At 42.3% G+C, this 20,310-nt stretch overlaps 1 protein-coding gene across 1 annotated transcript in view; it reads left to right on the forward strand.

Annotated features, from left to right (window-relative positions):
- The window catches only part of EPHA4 (EPH receptor A4), a 142,472-nt gene that overhangs the window by 64,972 nt on the left and 57,190 nt on the right, over positions 1–20,310 (forward strand). The window contains exons 4-5 of the mRNA XM_065558046.1: positions 58–213; positions 16,249–16,587. Coding sequence (XP_065414118.1) covers positions 58–213; positions 16,249–16,587 — 495 coding nt within the window. The remainder of the gene's footprint in view (positions 1–57; positions 214–16,248; positions 16,588–20,310) is intronic.

Below are 20,310 nucleotides of genomic sequence, written 5' to 3' on the forward strand. Positions count from 1 at the left end.
CATTTTATTATCACATACTGGGCAAATAACACTCTCCATTCCCTTTTCTCCTTCTAGCTTGCAAAATAGGATACTACAAGGCTCTCTCCACAGATGTTTCCTGTGCCAAATGCCCATCCCACAGCTACTCCATCTGGGAAGGCTCTACCTCCTGCACCTGTGATCGGGGCTTTTTCCGAGCCGAAAATGATGCTGCCTCCATGCCCTGCACTCGTAAGTCAGACTCTCTTATTTATTTATTCTTTCTGCCTCAATAATTTGAAAAACGTTCCCTTGAAATGTACATCACACTTTGAGAAGTGTGCGGCAGCAGAATTCAGTAACCATTCCTCTTCAACCAAGTAAACGCAATGTATCGAAAGCAGGTCTCTTCCCAACACAAAACATAACATGAAATTTATAATTAAATGGGAGATGAAATCATTGCTGTAAAAATAAATAGCTCAGTAATAATCAGAGGTTTGACCTCATGCTCCATTATTATCAGTGCTGGAGACAGGAATAGAACCTGTATCCTGAGTCCCAGTCCAGTGCACTATCCTCTGAACTACACAGCCTCTTCTGTTTTAAAACCTTAATGTATGTAGAAATTGTGATACATTTGCTCACAGTTACAAGGATGAATGTAAATATTTGGATATTTAGTAAGACTGTCAGTGTTGAGTTGACTAGTTTAAAATTTACAGCATAACTCCTTAATGATGGCAGTAGCAGTCTTAAACACCAAGATGCTTGGTTTGTTGTGCCCCTGATACATACATGGTTTATAAGTGCATATGTGCAAATCTGTATCAATCAAATCTGTGCAATATCTGTAAATCCTCCAGTCGCTCCAACTTGTGGGGAAACAAGAGATTACATTTTAATTCCACAAGGATGTTTTCATCAGCGAGAGCATACCTACGGGGGTAAGGACAACCAGCATATCAATCTGGGTATGTGTTAGTGGGTCATGCTGTTTAAGAAGTGAGACTTAAACCTTCCCTCAGCCTAATATTTTGAATGAATATAATATTCTGAGTTAATAAACATGAAGTCTACAGCAGTGACTCTCAAACTTTTTTACTGGTGACCCCTTTCACACAGCAAGCCTTTGATTTGAGTGTGACCTCTCCTTATAAATTAAAAACACTTTTTAATATATTTAACACCATTATAAATGCTGGAGGCAAAGCGGGGTTTGGGGTGGAGGTTGACAGCTCGCAACCCCCTGAGTGGTCCCAACCCCCAGTTTGAGAACCCCTGCTCTGTAGGATGTGGTGGTGTCTGTGTGAGAGAGCGAGAGATTTTTTCTTTTGTTCATTTTTATTGTAATCCAAATTTCTTATGAGGAGATGGGTCACATTTTATAGTGTCAAGTATCAGGGGGTAGCCGTGTTAGTCTGTATCCACAAAAACAACAAGGAGTTCAGTGACACCTTAAAGACTAACAGATTTATTTGGGCATAAGCTTTCATGGGTAGGTGATGCATCTGAAGGGTTTTCTTGGGGTTTTTACCCACGAAAGCTTATGCCCAAATAAATCTGTTAGTCTTTAAGGTGCCACCGGACATTTTATAGTGTCCCTTTTAATCTTCATTTCTCCCCTTCATTTTTTGTCCATCACTGTTATAGCATCCTCCCTAAATTCCAGGCCTTCCGTTCCAATAATCACACCCCTAAGCACCATTATTACAGCAGCTAAAGATTCCAATGAAAACCTGGCCTTAGTGGGAGAAGTCCTGACCAAAAATGAAACTATCAAACGAAGGTTTGAGGTAAGGAGACACAGCATGTGCAAGTGACCAAAGTGCAAAGAGAGGGTTCTAATGGATAGTGAGTCATATCCAGGAAATGGTTTTTGTGGAAGGATAACATGTATATTTACAAGTACAGTTCTTTCTTGTGAAGCATGTTCCTGCAGATGATCAATTTGGGCTAGGATCCATGTTTGCTAAGTTTAATCGCTGTGAGTGAGTTTCTGACTAGCTTGTGTGTATAGTGGAGTTGAGGCTGGTGCAATACTCGGTCACAACTGCAGTCATTCTCGGGATTACCCCCAGGGTTATAGCTTAACCCAAAAAGTTGGAGACGAAGAGTTGGGGACACAGCCCTGTCCCCACTCCTCACTTCGGCAAATGAGAATACTGGGCACACAGAAACAAGGAGGCTGCACAGAACCAAATGCACTGGAGCATTAGAGCAAGAATGATGGTCCAGGTCTGAGCTCTGCCTGGAACAGTGTGGATTTACACTGCACCCACTGTAGCTCAGTGCTATGATTTGAGCCTGTATATATTACAGGAAAGAGTGTGCTTGCATGTGGTCTGTAAGAAATGTGAAATGGATTTGTTTTGTTGGATTGCTAAAAAAGGTTAAAGGGTTTATTTTTATGTGACCCAACGTGAAGGAGAACAACGAGGTTATTTCTGTGTTTGTTTATGATTTGATTGAGAGGGCAGTCACATCGGGCAGGCTGCTCACTCTCCAGCACACCCCTCCTCTGAAGTTTTTGACTTAGCTACATTCTAATGTTGTTTATGACTGTGTATGCTTATGACATATACAACAGAAAAGGCTCTGATCGTGAAGTGTATCCCTGTGTGAGCATGATAATGCATCGTCTCACAGCAAGATGGGTTTTGCAAGAGGACACCCGCCCCACCTCTCCTTCTGAAACCAACTCCACGTAGCCATTGGCCAACTCTTTCTGGGCTAGTGACGGAAGCCATTTAGGGAGCCTGTATGTAAGTAACTCCTCCAGAAGAACCCCCCGAGTTGGTCTGCCTTTCCTGACAAGATGTGGAGACGGAGAAGAACATAAACATCAGAAGTTTTTTTTCAAACTGATTTCAGATGCTAATCAGTTCTTACCAGTTGGTTAAACCAGGTGACAAAGCCAATTCCCTTGTGCTGACAGCCATAATAATCAGGCACCTTCTTTGTTCATTATGCTCTCCTTAACCCTGGTATTCTCATTCAGCCCTGCATTTAGTAATCGCTCAGTGTGACGGCACACTAATGAAGAAATAAAACACAGTATCTGAGATCCATTCTTCTAACAAAAAGATAGACTATGCTCCAGTGGCTTGTAAAATCAGGTTTCTGTTCACTTGGAGAACTATTAGACCAGGTGAACAAAAGTAGTGTTGGGTAATTTGGAGGGAAACACCTGGAATGGACTGTGGGTTGATCATTTTTTAAACTATATATTATTATTTCTAAACCTTTTTTTAAGATGAAGAACTTCAGTCTCAGGACTCTTTTCTGTAGATCCTTGACCCATTGGTATCGATTTCTTTTAGTAATATATCAGCTGCTCTCTTGTCATTTGTATCTTACCCCTTGCAGGCTTGGGGAGGAAGACTCTTACAGCTTTCCATTAACCTAATTGTGCTTATGGATGAGAGGGAGTTAGAGATCTTCCTCCCTTCCCTTTTACACAATTCTCATGTCAATGAAAATTGCACCTACTTTCTGATGTGCTGGGCCAATCGTGTTCCCCAGAGCTTCGAATATTCTGACACTATTCCTCTGCATCAAAGATTTGATGAGGAATATTTTACATGTTCTTTGTCCTGTGTTAAATTATACAAACCATTTTTTAACTCTTGCTCATGCCCCCTTTAAATAAATGATCCAAATTTGACTTGTAGTTACACTGGTAGAAATCCAGTATAGCTCCACTGATATCAGTAGTTACTCCTGACTTACACCTACAAAATTGAGAGCAGAATATGGCCAGGTAGGGTTTCATGGGTATGAATGACAGCAGAGTTTGAGCTACAAATTGTAGCTGGGACATGTGAATAGGGCAGACATAGATGCACAAAGACACACATTTACTTATGGGACAGAAGGGAACTTTCACTTTAGTCTCCTCTCCAAGGGATAATCACTGATGTTGTGTCATTGCTGAGGAAAAGAACCACCTCCTCCTTTCTTAGACAAAATTCTCCTTCTTACTTTGGATTTGCCTCATTGGCTAAATCAGGAATTCAAGCTTGCAATTCTAAAGCTCACAGGGCTTGTCAGCTGTGTGCTAGGGCAAGGAAATGGTATGATTGACCTATAGTACACTTGAGCAGAAACTGTGGAAAACAGTCATTTTTCCCCTCTAGAAGCATGGCAAAAGTTATATTAATGCAACTATTCAGACCTTCATTATACTTAAGTACTTGTTGAGAAGATGGGTCTATCATAAGGTTAGCACTTAAATGGGGTATTCATAGTCTCCACAATAAACAAAGCTATGAGAAGTAGAAAGCCACCAATTTAACAGTCATGCTCCTCACTCCTGAATTTCTCTTTCTAATCTGTGAGGATGCCAATTTTAGACTTTTTTTTCCCCCTTGCTAAATTCCATTCTGGCATAGGCAGGTGTAATTCCTACTCAAGTCAATGAGAGTTGCTCTTGCTTACCTATCTGTCTCTTTCACTGTTTTTTAATAAACAGTGCACACAGTATAAGCTGGCATGGGGCACTTTTGTGTTGTTTATATTGCCTGTTTGATCAAGAATATTAATCGTTTGTGATTGGGAGCATTTTACAAAAGAGAGATGATTAGCATAGACTGTCCAGCTTGAGATCTGTCTAAGTAAATGACCCTGAAAAATTTAGTCCGTTGTGCCACCCAAACAAGGACTGATTGATTGATAGTTTGGCATGGCCTAAAATATTCCTAAAACAGCTGCTTTATAAGACAGTTTATAGCAAAAGAGCTTAGAGTTAATGAGGACAAATTTAGCAAGATGCGTGATGAAAGTGCCTGCTTTAAAAAGGCTTTCACCAGTTTAGGTCATCAAGAAATCAAAAGAGCCTTACTTCAAACAGCAAACATCACTTAGTTTGTCTTTACATTCACCTCTTCTAATTGAATTTAGTGCACTTCTGTATTTCCTCCAGAAAGTATATTGTTTTTAAATTACCATTTCAGTCCTATTACTCAAGCCCCCAGCTTCTAATGCTTTCTGACAGTTATCAACATAATGAACTATAATGAAATGAAGAACAATCTACAGTGGAAACTCAATGTGGATTCCACTAGTGCTGTGTGACTGTGTTGTTAAAATTTGAATGTAAATTAAAATAACACTGTCCTTACTTGTTTCCAAGGTCAAGGTTTAAAAAAAGGTCTGTAAGGTCTAAACACTTTAATCCTGCAAATGTTACATTCTCATATATGTCCTTGATTCCATCCTCTGTTACACTTAAAATATTGCAAAGATAAACATTGGCCTACATTTTCAAAAATGTGGGTGCAGTTACATACCTATTTGCAAATACATTCACAGTAACTCTGCATGCGAATGACTAATTGCACACAGAGCTGGTCATCTGAGCATGTATTTAGTATATTTACTACAATTGCTTACATTTTTGCATAAAGAACACACACATACATTTTTTCTTAAACTTAGCTCTTCACTGCATATCCAGACAAATTCTGATTGTCACCTGTTCTAATTGTATATAATTTGAGGTCAACTGCTGGTGCAGAAGAACCAGATAGTAGGGGAAAACATGTGACCATGGAAGCGGTAGTGTGTTGCAGGCAGCTGTAGCATGGACTTCTCCTTATTTTCTTACCAGGGTTTCCTCCACACTTTTTCTAGAAATGCAGTCTGAGGCCTTCAACGGGAAGTTGTACCATATGCTATGAGAGAGCAAATGAGGACCAGTGTAAATGACATTGAGACCTATACAAAAGACTACCCTTATTTGGCACCCTCCTGTCATAAGAGACAGTGTTTCCCAATGTAATAATTCTGCCTCACGTTATTAGAAGACCATAATTAAACAACTGATTTGATTATTCCTTTAAGACAGATTTAATTATATGAAATGCTGCCTCATCTTTAAAGAACAATAACCCATAACTGTATTGTATAGAACTTCCTTCATACCGACCGTTATCTTGAAAAACTTTTGAGGGTAAAATATTACAGTTGCAAAGTTATACAAAAATAACAGAGGCAGGAAAAAGAATTGTATTTTGCAGAGGCAATAGGGAAAGAGTGATTTGGGGGATTTTTTTGGTTTTGTTTTTAGATGAGATTTAGAGAGATGTCATCAGTTAGCTGCAGCTATATTGGAAGGGTTTGGGATGACAGGAATTTCACAGGAGAAGGCTCTCTCTCCACAAACAGTGTGATTGGATGAAGGGACTAAGGAGAGGCTAAGTGGGAGGAGGGTATGGGACAAGAGAGGAGTTGACTCGCTGAAACAAGTCTATAGAACATTTTAAAATCAAAGAGGCCATTTTTTGGACCAGATCTTGATGTAAATGGCGAGCCAGGGGAGTTGTACGAGGCTGTGTCTTTATTATAATTAAGGCTAAAATCAACAGTTCATTAAAGGCAAGATCCCCTTGAGATATTAGCCAGCTTCTGTCTCTCTTTCGCTGATCTTTAAATTAGTACCTACATTTACTGGATTAATTTGGGACTCTGATTTGGCCCAGTCCTGAAGCCCATACCCAGGCAAAATTCCCATTGAAGTAAATCAAGTTTTACCAAAGTAAAGAATTCAGCAGTTTGTTACAGTGACATGACCTATTTTTCCAGGTTGGACTTTTTCCTATCCAGTGTCCAAAGAACCTTTTGCCATCCATAATGGGTATCATTGCTTTTAATCTAAAAAGTAATTGGATGGATATTTGCTCTTAGCTGCAGTTAAGCTAGTTAGTGAAGATGTGGTTGTGCTTCTTTAGGCTGTGTGAGAGCATGAGTTGCCACACATGCTGGTTTCGGAAGGTCAGTAGTTGTTACTAGAGTAGCTATTGGTGGGGGAATTCAGAGAGCCCACACAGTGGTGACATGTGTGTCTCAAACCTCCAACGGCACATTAATAATTAGAGCTCTGCGGTAACTAGCTTAGCTTCAGAGAAGTGGAAATATCAATTGCATTGTTCTTTAAATCAAAGTCTTACGTATCAAGTAACCAAAAGGGAAGAGGTCTTTTGGCATGTCAATAGGAAATAATACATGCCAGGAAAATGGACCAAAGGTCCTAGTTAGGCAAAACTCCCACCGAAATCAAAGGGAGTCTTGCCTGAGTAAAAACTTTGGAATCCGGCCCTTGTGTCCCAATCAGATGCCCTGGTGAATCTATTAAAAACCTGAACTAATATTAATCTGTGCCCAAAAAGAAAGAAAAGTAGCTGATGATTGATATCTCAAGTGGTTGTTACATTTAGTGGACTATTGACTTTAGCCCTCACAGTTGTAAAAACACATAGCCTATAATGATAAATGACCAAGAATGTCCATGCAGCTAAGAAGCAACTGTTGCCCTAAATGACAGCGCTTATGTAAACTAGCCTGCAGCAACCAGAGAGCTGTCCACAACTGCTGAAAGAAAACAGTTAGTGGCAGCAACATATACAACTGTCAGGGGAAAGCATGGGCTTTATTTTAGAGTCAAAACTTACACATCCTAAGTGTTTACTCTGCGTTATAACCTGTCTTTCAGATGGAGAGAGATTAACAACAAAGGCTTATCTGAAGGGCTTCACAGCCCAGACACTGAAGCATTATTGACAGCCCCAAAGTTGTACATGATTAATGACGCTTTATAAAATAGAAAGAGGAGAACCAAGGTGCTTCTTCTTGAACTCTTGTCCTTGCACCAGTTTCCCCAGCATTTCAGTGAGGCAGCAACAGGAGTTTAAAGGAATTTACCTTATTATTTATTTGAGGGGTTTCTTCTGTGCACCCAATTGGAAACACTGCAATCTGCATTCACATTTGAACTTTGTCTCTAAGGAGTTCAATTTTAGACTTGTGATGGATTAAAAAAAATACTATTATGGTTAAAAGACTTTGGGTTTCTGGGAGCTGCTCTAGATATGAATTTCTTTCCTCTTTGCATCTTTTTATATAGTCCTTTTTATTCTTGCTATATCGTATGCAATGTCTGGCTTCCAAACCTCATACAACAGAAGATGTATTTGATTTTTTATGACTTATTGTACAGTGAATAATATGTGTCCAGTTAGGTTTTCTTGCCATTAGAGGAGCTGACATCTGGACATTTACTCCCAGATGCCTATGATGCAAAGTTGTTCCTGTATCTTATCAAAAACGTCAGGGCTTTCCTATAGTTTACTCCAGGGGTGGCCAACCTGAGCCTGACAAGGAGCCAGAATTTACCAATGTACATTGCCAAAGAGCCACAGTAATACGCCAGCAGCCCCCCATCAGCTCCCTCTCCCCCCCCACTCCCAGCGCCTCCGACCCACCAGCAGCCCCACCGATCAGCGCCTTCCCCCTCCCTCCCAGTAGCTCCCGATCAGCTGTTTCGTGGCGTGCAGGAGGCTCTGGGGAGAAGAGGGGAGGAGCGAGGGCACGGCAGGCTCAGGGGAGAGGGCGGGAAGCTGTGGAGTGGGGGCAGGGCCTGTGGCAGAGTCAGGGGTTGAGCAGCGAGCACCCCCGTCACATTGGAAAGTTGGTTCCTGTGGCTCCAGCCCCAGAGTTGGTGCCTATACAAGGAACCGCATATTAACTTCTGAAGAGCTGCATGTGGCTCTGGAGCCACAGGTTGGCCACCCCTGGTTTACCTAAAGCCGAGTTGCTGATTCGAATCAGTCCTATTCATACCAGGTCCCTTTTAGATTGCAGTGAGTCTTGGCTGGTCTTTTCTGTTGTAGACTCTGTTACGCAGGCTCTCCTTCACGTAGGGCCCACTCCTGAGGCATTGGAGTTGAGAATGGTCAGCATCTTGCTGGCTCAGGACCATAAGAAAACCATTCTGTAGAACCTGACCCAAAGCCCACGGAAGCCAATCAGTCTTTCCATTGCCTTCATAAGCTCTGGATCAGGTCCATAGTTTACATTTTGCTGAGTGTAAGTGTTCAATAAGACTTTTTTGGTGTAAAGATGAAGATTAGGCTTGCTTTAAACCGCAGCGGGGCATCTTGCCATTTTATTTTGTGCTAGGATCACAACAATCCTTATCAAGCTAGGGTCTGTCTTGCTGGTACCAGGGTGGATGGATGATTCCCCCCCCATCCTCCCACAAGTATAGCACAGGGATAGTTAAAGAAGATAAAAGTCCTTTTTGCATGTATGAGGCTTCCTAATGTTTGGTGGGAATTGCCAGTGAGTTATAGCTTCCTTTGGGCTTCATGCTACAAAGCAGAAGTAGACTGAATGCTTTGTGAGAACCCATTCAAAAGTAATAATTATCCATTGCACATTCTGCGCGGGTATCATGATGGAGAAATGTTCTTTTACACATATACACAGCGAATGAATGGATTTGAATTCCAATGAGTGAAGGCCTGGTACTCAGGTAGTTAATAGGTACTTAGGCCCAGATTTGTAAAGGTATTTAAGCATTGCAACACTGAGCACTGCAACACCCAAGTCTCATTTTCAGAAAGACCTAGAAACTGAGTCCCATTGAAAATGCGATACAGGCTCCTCAACCAGTTAGATGCTACAATGAGCAGAGCAGCACCTAAATACCTTTAAAAATCTGAGCCTGAGTGCTCTTAGTGCCTGGTAACCTCCTAGAAGGCTCTCTGCGTGGGAGGCACTCAGCACCTTTCAGAATACAGCCTTTTGGGGTTTTAGGCTCTGCACAGCAATAGCTGGTTTTCATTTCACACTGTATCGTGTGATAAGAGTTTTTGGCCTTGGCTACACTGGCAATTCACAGCGCTGCACTTGCTGCGCTCAGGGGTGTGAAAAAACACACCCCCCCCCGAGCGCAGCAAGTGCAGTGCTGTAAAGCGCCAGTGTAATCAGCGCCTGCAGCGCTGAACACTCGCTCGTGGAGTACTTGCAGCGCTGCAAGAGCTCTCTCGCAGCGCTGGCGGCGCGACTACACTCGCGCTTCACAGCGCTGCCACGGCAGCACTGTAAATCCGCAAGTGTAGCCAAGGCCTAAGAGTCAAACTGGAAAGACGAGCTTCTGTTAGGGCCTGATCCACAATCCACTGAAGTCAGTGGAAAATCTCTTGTGTAATTTAGTAGTCCAGTTAGGAATCCCCACCTCTTTTAAAAGTGACTAACAGAAAGAGTGCCTTGTTTTAAAGACACTAATGTCAGCGACCGAGCAGATGTTTAAGATAAAGCCTGGCCTTGTTGTGTGGTGTATATTTGGAAAACCTCCATTAACAGGTCTGTGGAGAGCCTGGGTTTCTGTTTGCTTTTTTAATAGAACTGCACCCACACACACACTCTTTCAAGATAGTAAACAAAATCTTAGCCCAGGTTGATAGTAAACAGAAATTGTTACCAGCTGATTGCTGATGGTATCAGTATAGTCACTGATGGGAAAGTGTCACAGTCACAAAAACCACCAACACAGGTATCCTTATAGACACCCTCAGCAGAGAGGCCAAGGACTGAATTGGTACAGAGAAAGGCACGCCCTCCAGCTTCTTGTGCTGATCCCTCTGGTAACAGAGCTGAGTCACTACGGCAGGGCAGTTGGGGCAAGCTTGCACAGCTACTCTTCTGTGGCTAAATAGACATTAGTTGTCAGTGCTATCAATCTAGCACCTCTCACAAGCACTAAATTCACTTTAAAAACATGAGAGGCATATTTTCACCCTGGATGTTAAACCCATGCTGGATCCTAGAATTGATTTTTTTTTTTTATCTAATAGAAAAAGCATTACTAAGATATCCTGTAATGACAATTCAGGTTCATTAAAAAGAAAACACTTTATCTTAAATGCTTTGCCCACGTAAATCCAAAGACAAAGGGGAAAAAATAAACCCTCCCCATAGCTTTTGTGTAAGAGAAAACCTTTCAGGAGTCTTGGTAAGAAAAGGTATATGTTATCACTAGATAAAACACCCTAGCATGTACCATCCACATTAAAAGACCATCCAGAATTTCAGAATGTTGGTTGTTTCGAGATGGAATGCTGACATCCTGTCAGGCTGAGGCAGCTTTGATGGCTTGAGACCCATGCTATAAATTCCTCGTTTTGCGGCGTCTCACTATGCAGAACAACAAACTGGTACAGGAGCTGCTTTGCTGGAATCCTTTCTTTCTTTTCTTCTTCCACTGTCCTTTAATCCAAACCTTCTAACCACGTATTGTTGCTGGACTAAATTATCTGGTCTAATGAAAATAGTATTTCCTGTGCCAAACAAGTCTATCTGGGTCCAGTCGTGGAAAGGTATAATTGAATTTACTGTATGCACACACCCAGGGAGGCTTTCAGAGAAACACCTTGTTGGGCGGATCACTAATAAAAATGCAATATGTAAAATCCCTGGTATTAAAACCTTAGTTGTAGCAAGAGCTCACATGCAATCACCTAAAACAATGTATTCAAATTTCTAACCCTAATGCCCCCGGGCTGATTATTTCTCAAGCCTTTTACGGGCCATGTAGGTCAAGGGGGATTTACAGCAGCAGGGAGACAGGGTAGGTTGGGACTCTGAAGGTATGTCTATGTGACGTGTCAGACTGTGCCTGTATATCACAGGTCATGGTAGTGGGTAGTACTAAGAGACACTGCCCTTGTGGGAACACCTCAGGTCAGCATAGTGTTTCCAAGATTGCAGTCACAGTGCCACCCTTTGACAAAGTGTAGTATTCACTTTCCTCCATGCACACAGGAACTGTTCTGCTGTCCTGTAATGGGGTTGTGGCCCCATTCTTTACTCCTTTTGGGGAGTCCTGTGCCAGCAGTAGTGCTAGATTTGCACAGTCCTGGTATATTTGGGTGCCAGGACTGTGATTGTGCCAGGACCCTGAGCCAAAAGGGGAATGGTGCCTTTCCTTTCCCTTGTGCATGCATGAAGGACTGGGCATAATCAATCCCTATGTGAGGAAGCCCTGGCAGGCGCATTGATCCAATTGCATGAAATGTTCTTTGTACCACTTGCCTTTTGCAATGGTTTAGCACACTCACAGAGCAACACTTTTTTTCTGACAGAACCATTTTGGCAAGTGCACACAATGCCATCTCTTCTGGTTGTTAGATGGTTCAAGGTTAGGGACAACATTAGTCATCTGACAAGGATCATTTCTGTATTAAACAAAAACTCTTTCTAAACAGAGCTTTTTAATGCTTTTCTGGAAAATTGATCGACACAATGCAGTGCGATGAAATGTACCTCTCCTGCTACGCTCAAGGTCCCCTGTTTGCTTCAAGTTACCTCATGGGTTAGACTGATGTAGAGTGACTGTTGTGAAATGGAATTTATGGGGTCCAAGAAGTAGTAAAATTCAAAACTTCCCTTTCCTCTTTGTCTGTGGAACATGCACTATTATGATTCCTGCATCTGCGGCTTTTAGAAAAGCACCATAAATGATGAGACTTCGCAAGAATTGGCAACACGGCGCAGAGCCATCACCCCAACCCCTCCTGTCCCATATCCAAACCTTCCTCCAGGAGGGCCCAGAAGGGGAACCCCCATGAATGCAGCTCTCTGGCCTGGAGAAGATGCCGTTTCCCTGTGTGATCCCAGTAGCGTGTTTGCTCCCTTCACTTGCTTTGCAGTGGAAAAACACTGGCTTCACTCTATTTAAGGCCCTCTGTATCCATGAAAGGATTTTCCCTTGTGTCATTGTAAAGGGTATTTTCTTCTGACCTGGCACAGGAAGCTCTAGGCATGTCTGAAACAAAGGATGTGCCGATCGCAGATGAGATAGGAAAAATGCCCTGTGTTTTATAAAACAGACTGAAACTGGACTTGTCAATCTGAAAACTCTGCCCACTCCTAATTCTTATAGCTCCATTAGCAAATATGCTTTAGGAGGAAAGGAAATTGCCTTTCCCCTCACCTTAATGTCAGATCATCATTTGGTAACTCCCCCGCATCTTCCTTTTCATGCTGGAGGTGGTGTGCTCATCTCTGTGACCTGTAAGCATCTGCTTCCCTAGTTTTCCACTTCGTTGCTTCTCTGTTTAGACACTGCCATACCCCGTCCCACATACTAATTACTGACTTTTTGCTTCTGAGGCGCTTGATTCATTGTGGCACATTTTCCCACGTGAAACTGGACATAGAGCCTTGGAAAAGCATCTTAATGCCTTAATGGACTTCAGAGTAACTCTAGGTTTAACTCAAAAGTTGCTGCAGTGTCTGAGCCAGATGCAGCTGTTTAGGATATTTGAAGTATATCATAGGCCAGACTGTACAAACCTTGCTCGTATTCAGTATCTTACTTCATGAATGCCCCCCATTGAAGTCAGTGAGACTTTTTGAAGAGTAAGGTACTACTTGTTGAGAGTAAGTGTTTTATAAGCTGGTCCTCTTTTAAGCAGCAAAGCACTAATTAGACTCGCCTTAATGGCAGCCCTTCTCACGGCTCTCCAGACATGCAAACAAGACTGGGCAGATGCTCTCAAAGGTGGTGGCGTTATAGTAAGTGTCGTGGCAAGTCTGTAGAAAACGTCTCACTTTAAAACACTTTGGCATTTCCACGAAGCAAGGAGCTGTGTTTGTCCAGGGGCTAGTCCTGCGAGGTACTGAGCATTTTTTGGGATGCGTTGATCTTCATTGGTGTTCAACTCCCTTAGCAGGCGAGAATGGGGTCTGATTGCCCTCAGTTTATTGGGATGTACTTCTGCTGTTTGTTTCTGGATGCTTTTTTATTTACTTTCCAAAAGACATTTTAACTTCTTAATTCTCTTGTGATGATGAAACTGCTGGAAGGTGGAATGGCAAAATTTCCCACAAGACAGAAATACTGAGGGACAAATACTGTCACCCTGTGTGCGTAGCTTGAGCAAATGGGCTTTGCGTAAAGGAGCTTTGTGATTCTGGAGGGTGAATGAGAATCCTCCCTTTGCCCATTGCTCAGTGTCCAACGAGTATTTCTGTGGCTGTTACTGCAGCTCATGGCTACAGTGGTGTCCTGGACCACTGCCCTCACCCTTATTACATTCAGGGGCTATTCTGACAAGTGGATCTGAATACTTATACACTGACTGGATATGCTTTTTCCTTGCTTGATTCTGAAACACCCCCCTTCATGGAATTTTACATCAACTTTTACAGAGAGGAAGGATGGCTTTGTGGTTAAGGCATTAGACTGGGACCCAGGACGTCTGGGATCAATCTGTCTCTGACTCTGCAGCACACTTCCTGTGTAACCCTCACTTGAGTGGCTATGCCTCAGTTTCCCCACTGTAAAACGGAGATAATACTTATTCCTTTTTTCTATCCTTTGTCATGGCAGAGGCTGTCACTTACTGTGTATATGTACAGTCCAGATCTTAAGGCGCTGAGGCCCTGATCTCAACTGGGATCTCTAGGTGCTACCATAGTACAAATAAGAAATTATAAATAAAAACCTGCATGGAGCACTGTTCTGTGGTGAACAAAGAGTGCAGACTACCCCCTGCAGAGGCTTCCTGTGGCCTGACCACCTTACTCATTGGACCTCACCAGTTCCACTGCCTTTCAGGCCCAGAAGTAGAAGGTTTAGCTCTGAGAGAGAAGCAATGTTTCACAAGCTGGGCTGGATCTGAGGGGTTGCTCTTTAATTGTTACTGTGTGAGGCGCTCAGATACTAGGGGGATGGAGTATCTCGGTACCTTAGATAGATAAATAGATTGATCTAGTCTCTGTATCTATGATCTTTTTCCTTCACCCACCTGCCCCACATGCTAAAGACCCAGGACTGGATGGCCCCTTTCTGTATGTAAAACTCATTCTGGCTTCATGAGACTTTCAAGTGTGGACTGAGGATATGACATGGCCCTAACAATCTTCCCCTTCCTAAACGGAGGATACTGCCCCTACAGTCTGCTCCAAAGCTGAGGCCTTTTTATCCCTATTGAGTCTGGGCAAGCAGATCAAACCTGTCCCTTTACCATCCTTTAAACTGCATAATCCCTTCAATGTTACCTTCTGCTACAATTGAGTTGCTTTGCAGTGTCAATAATATAATCCTACTTCAGCTCTGTTCATTTAGTCTGTGGCCATTGCCTGATGGGTGTTTCTATCTCTTTGCCACCTGTCATATTATGATTAATTTATTTTTTACACATCACAAAATTGGCTGAAATTTTTCAGTTTTTTCAAAAACAATTGGTTTTTCTAAAACAATTAATGAATTTTTAAAAAACATGAAAAATGTGAATGGAATTTTTTTTTCCTGGCCTCCCTCTGTTTCCCTGTAGAGATGGTTGAAATTTTTTGAATTTCTAAATGTTGATGAACTAACATAGTTTGAGAGAGAGAATTTTCAGGAAAACTTGCCAATTTTTTTCCCCATTTTTTGACTAGCTCTAAAAGTCCTATTTTAGATTGTGATCTTCTAGGAAAGTGTTGCTCCCCAATATCTTTTGGGGTCATAAAATGTAAATCCGAGACTGTTAAGCACATGTGATCATGTCCTTCAGAGAAGGGCCTTCAATATCCTAGTCAGTTATCCACTCTCTTTCTTACTTTCTGCCTACCTTATTCCCCCTGCAGTTACTTTTGCATCAGAAACAGTATTCTTCCTTATTTCCTGTTCTCAGTTGTTGTAATGTCCATGTGCATCGTTAAGTAGCTACAGTGTTCCATCCCCCAGAAGTGGCTGCATTTCACTGGTTGATAAAGTGTTTCTTAGGGTATAAAATCCTTTACCTAACACACAAGGGTGTTCTGAGTTATTCTTGCCAAATCTCAAGTTTTCCAAAATCATGAGTCTGACCTCAAAAAAATTATGAGGTCGGCTTTAAAATCATGTGATTTAAAACTTAATTTTTTGATGTTCCTGTTACTTTTGAGCCCGTGGAGGGAGATGCCTGCCTTAAATACATAAATAAAAATGCAGACCTGTCCATTGGCTACTAGGCAGGGGTCTCAGACTGGCTTCAGTGTAATTGGTAACAGTGGGAGCTTTCCACGAGTGAAAGATATAAGGAGATGATGGCCATCTTGACCGAGGACTGCCTTAGGCATTATTCCCATTATATGTAATGGGGAACTCCAGTGATGTTGAATACGCACAAAAGTTTGTGAGTTTGATGCTACCATCAGGAGATCACAAAAGATTTAAAAAAAAATCAATAATATTATAAAATCTGTGATAAAACCTATGATAAAATATCAAGAGTTAACTTTGGTTAATATCTGAAAAATGCTTTGTGCTCCTCACAGGGTATGGTTATTATTTAGTAACGAGTTAATTTTTCACCTTCATTAAGGGGCCAATACAGTGAGATATGCTGCACAGTCTCTACTATCATTGTGTGCAGTGGGAGCTGGGGCACTCAGCCCATCCTGGAGACAGAGTTTTGAGATGCCCTGAAGGAATATTTTCACGTGTTATTAAGATAAGGTATTTTTGTTTTCTAGGCCCTCCGTCCGCTCCCCTGAACCTGATTTCCAATGTCAATGAGACGTCAGTGAACTTGGAGTGGAGCGCCCCTCAGAACAGTGGTGGGCGCGACGACATCTCCTACAACGTGGTGTGCAAGAGATGTGGAGCTGGCGACCCCAACCGCTGTCGGTCATGTGGCAGCGGTGTGCACTTCAGCCCCCAGCAGAACGGCTTGAAAACCACCAAGGTCTCTATTACTGACCTTCTGGCCCACGCTAACTACACCTTTGAAATCTGGGCAGTGAACGGGGTGTCCAAGCAAAATCCCAGCCAGGACCAGGCTGTCTCAGTCACTGTGACGACTAACCAAGCAGGTAGGCCTCTAAACACACTCTCCTCCTCTTCCTCCCCCTTCTGCTTTTTGCAAATGCCCTCACTTCAGTTCCTGTAATCAAATTAATGAAGAGAACCCAAAATATATAGTGCTGGTCCGGATCCATATTTTCAGGATCATTTATATGGAGTAATGTTAATGTTCAAAGGTAAGCGGTGGGCAGAAAAACAGAAGGGTTTGATTAGGACTTTTAGGTACAGCCCTGCCCTGGGCGCAGTGCAGATCTGCACCACACTGGGAGGCATTCTGCAGCAGCAGTGCCCCCTTCCCATTGCAGCACTTTATTGGTGCATGATAGTGGTCTGTCTCCAGTCTCAGATTATTGGGTAGTGCTAAGGGGGTGGAGCTACGGCCCTGCCTTCTCTCTGCATCCTGTGGGAGAGACCCTAAAAGTGGAAGTGATTAGGATGGAAGTTACAGGGGGAGCAATCTGACTTCCCTAAGCTTTGCCCGGCACTTACAGGGACTATTCAAGGATCAGGGATAGTGACTCTTTGCATGCTTCTCCTACACACTATGCACCCTTACAAATGGCAAGCAGAATCTGGCCCATTGTTAAATATCTTCATAACCAAGTTACTAACAACATTTCCATTTATCAAAACTAAAATAGTTTTTTAATATCAAATGAACCTTTCACCGTTTATGCTATTTTGTTTGCTTTTTTGCGTGTCATCCTGCCAAGACAATGAAACTTGATTTGTAAGTTTCATCTCTATTTAGACTACACTCCATTCCACTTTTTGGTTTTGGTTCTCTTTGCTTGACTGCAGGAGAACTACAGTATTCAGTTCAGATTCTGTTTTTAAATTTTAATTTAATGAAAACTGTTTTTATTCAGACACAGACAAAATTTCAAATACAGCCTCCACGCTGGCAGTGTGTGTGCAAAATTATTTACATATGCACTTGCATTTGTACAACTCAGATCTCTAGACATCCTGCTACCAGACCCTCAGATATATGACCTGATCCAGCAAGGTGCCAAATGGCATCAACTCTCATTAAAGTGAAAGGGACCCAACACCTGTAGGAATGGGTCCGTAGTTACCATTTATGTACAGAATCATGGTTTTGTTGCACACTGTTGTATAAATATCTAACCAGTTAGAAATACACTTAATTATGCAGGCAAAATTACAAATACAATTTTAGAGTCGTGGTTCCTTTGAAAATTTGGTCCTGTAGTTTTTTTGTAGAACCTTTTAACTGATGATATTCCCTTAAATTGTGATTTCAAAATGCAAACTATTAATTTGGCCAGCACTAGCAGAAAACACAGAGAGGATCTTAGGAGGGAGCTTCAGCAGAGCATTCCATACAGAATATGAAACACCCAGGTTGAGGACTGCAACGGGATTTGTGTTTTGTGCAGTGAATGCCTAGCAGAGAAACCGCTTTTGATTTTTTTGGCATGTGTGTGGGTTAGTGGATGCATGTATGCATGAATAATTAAGTGGGATCCCTCTACTGTATGAAAAATTCTGCCATCTTATGATTTAATATTCAGACCGGAATCTGATTGAATATGCAAACCAGAATTGATTTTGTTTATTATCCACGGGTAACAGATCTTCATATCAGGAGGAATGTATTTTTGCCAATATTTCCTGCCATTAGTCTATCAAGTGCTTCAGGAGGCCAGGGAAAACTATGCTAGTGTGAATGAAAAGGAACTCAAAGGTGCCAGACTGCGCCCCCTGCACTTCACATCACATTGGGCATATAACGTCCTAGGATAGCCATGTGAAAAGCAAGAACTTGTGGCCCGAATCTACAAACCTTTCCTGGAGTTAATCCTTACATATGCAAACAGTCCCTTGACTTCAGTGGGACTGCTTGGTTGAGTAAAGGTTTGCAAGGTTGGGCTCTTGGGTTTTACAAGTAGTTATTCATGTAATCATTGTAAATGGGAGTCTGGAGTGCACTAAAATTCCTATGGCAGCAATTTTCTGTTGTAATATTTCATTATAAAGAGACACTGCCATGGTTAAATATATAACCATATATATATATCCATCCACAGGGCATGTTTTTGCTCTCACGCCATTTTTACACCAGTGTAACTGCCTTGATTTCACTGGAGTTACTCCCGATTTACACTAGTATAAATTAGATTAGACTCAAGCCCCTACAACGATGGTCTCCAATGCGGTGCCCGCGAGCGCCATGGCGCCCACCGGGGCATTTATGTGCGCCCGCCTAGTGCCCAGCAGGGGAGAGAAGCCGCGGCCCTGCGCCTGCCGGGGACAGAGAACTCCGGGGCTGCAGGCTGCGGGCGCCAGTGTTCTTGGTCCCAGGCAGGCGCGGGGCCACGGCTTAAGCTGGAGAGAAGCTGGGGCCCCGCGCCTACTGGAGAGAGAGTACTACGGGGCTGCGGGCGCCGGTGTTCTCTGTCCTCGCGGCTTCTCTCCGGCTTCTCTCTTCTATCTGGATTCATATATTATGTAATATTAAATATGATGTTTTTCATATTTTTTATTGTACAAATACAAAATAAGCCTTGAAAAATTGTTGGTGCCCGCCACACTCTTCTGAAAACATGAATGTGCTACTGGCCACAAAAAGGTTGGGGACCACTGATCTACAATAAAAAAAGCTGTTTTGCCAACTTTAGCTGTTAAAACTGAAAGAATTTAAAACACCTTACAAATTTTTGCTATGTATCCTAAGACATTCCAACACTTGACAGAAGAAAAAAATAGATGCACTCCATGAATGTGATTCTTTACTCACGTGAGCAGCCCTCTAGGGTAAAATCCTGAGGTCCTCACTCAAGCAAACACTCTGTGAGTGCATATGGCCCTAAGTCTATTAAGTGAGTGAGCAGAATCTGCGGAGTGAGGCGGGCAGGGGGCTGCGTGTTAAGTGTGCAAGTATCTGCTAAGGGGATTCGTTGATTTGTTAGTGGTATAGTGGTGAGCATAGCTGCTTTCTAAGCAGTTGATGTGGGTTCGATTCCCAGCCAACGCAGTAATGACTTGGGGAGAGGGATAGCTCAGTGGTTTGCACATTGGTCTGTTAACCCCAAGGTTGTGAGTTCAATCCTTGAGGGGGCCATTTAGGGATCTGGGTAAAAAAAAAAAAAGTTGGGGAGTGGCCCTGCTTTGAGCAGCGGGTTGGACTAGATGACCTCCTGAGGTCCCTTCCAACCCTGATATTCTATGATTTGGATATGCCATTCTCAGAAAATGTTTCATTACTAACTACAAAATGTGCAATTTCCTGAAATCTCAGAGTAAGTTTTTAAATGTTGATATAAAAATGATCTGTATGTGTGAGCCTCTTTAGGAGAGAGCATGTGGGGGGCAGATGGAAGGCACTGGGAAATCAGTATATTTATTACTGTACGTGATATGAGCTTGAAGATAGGTACTGCAGCTACAGTAGAGGTACAGTTGAAGGGCACAGGTGCTTTGTGTTTGCTTTTGCCATTTTACTCAACTCAGCTGAGACATTGAACTAGGCTATTCACTTCTGTCTATATATATTTTTTTCAGTTAGCAGCCCTTCTCAGTTTTCAAGTGCTGCAGGAAAATGTTTATATGAAAATAAACACAACTTTTGTCATTGATTTTTTTTTTTGCGGGGGGAGGGGAGGAGAGAAATATATTGAAAAATGTACTAGTCCTAGATCCTGCTTCCTTAAAAGATCCTGTTTCCTTTTAAGACTAAATTTCTGGTCTCAAACCAATTGAAAATC

Source organism: Chrysemys picta, chromosome 9 (assembly GCF_011386835.1).
Source record: "Chrysemys picta bellii isolate R12L10 chromosome 9, ASM1138683v2, whole genome shotgun sequence".
Taxonomy (NCBI): domain Eukaryota; kingdom Metazoa; phylum Chordata; order Testudines; family Emydidae; genus Chrysemys; species Chrysemys picta.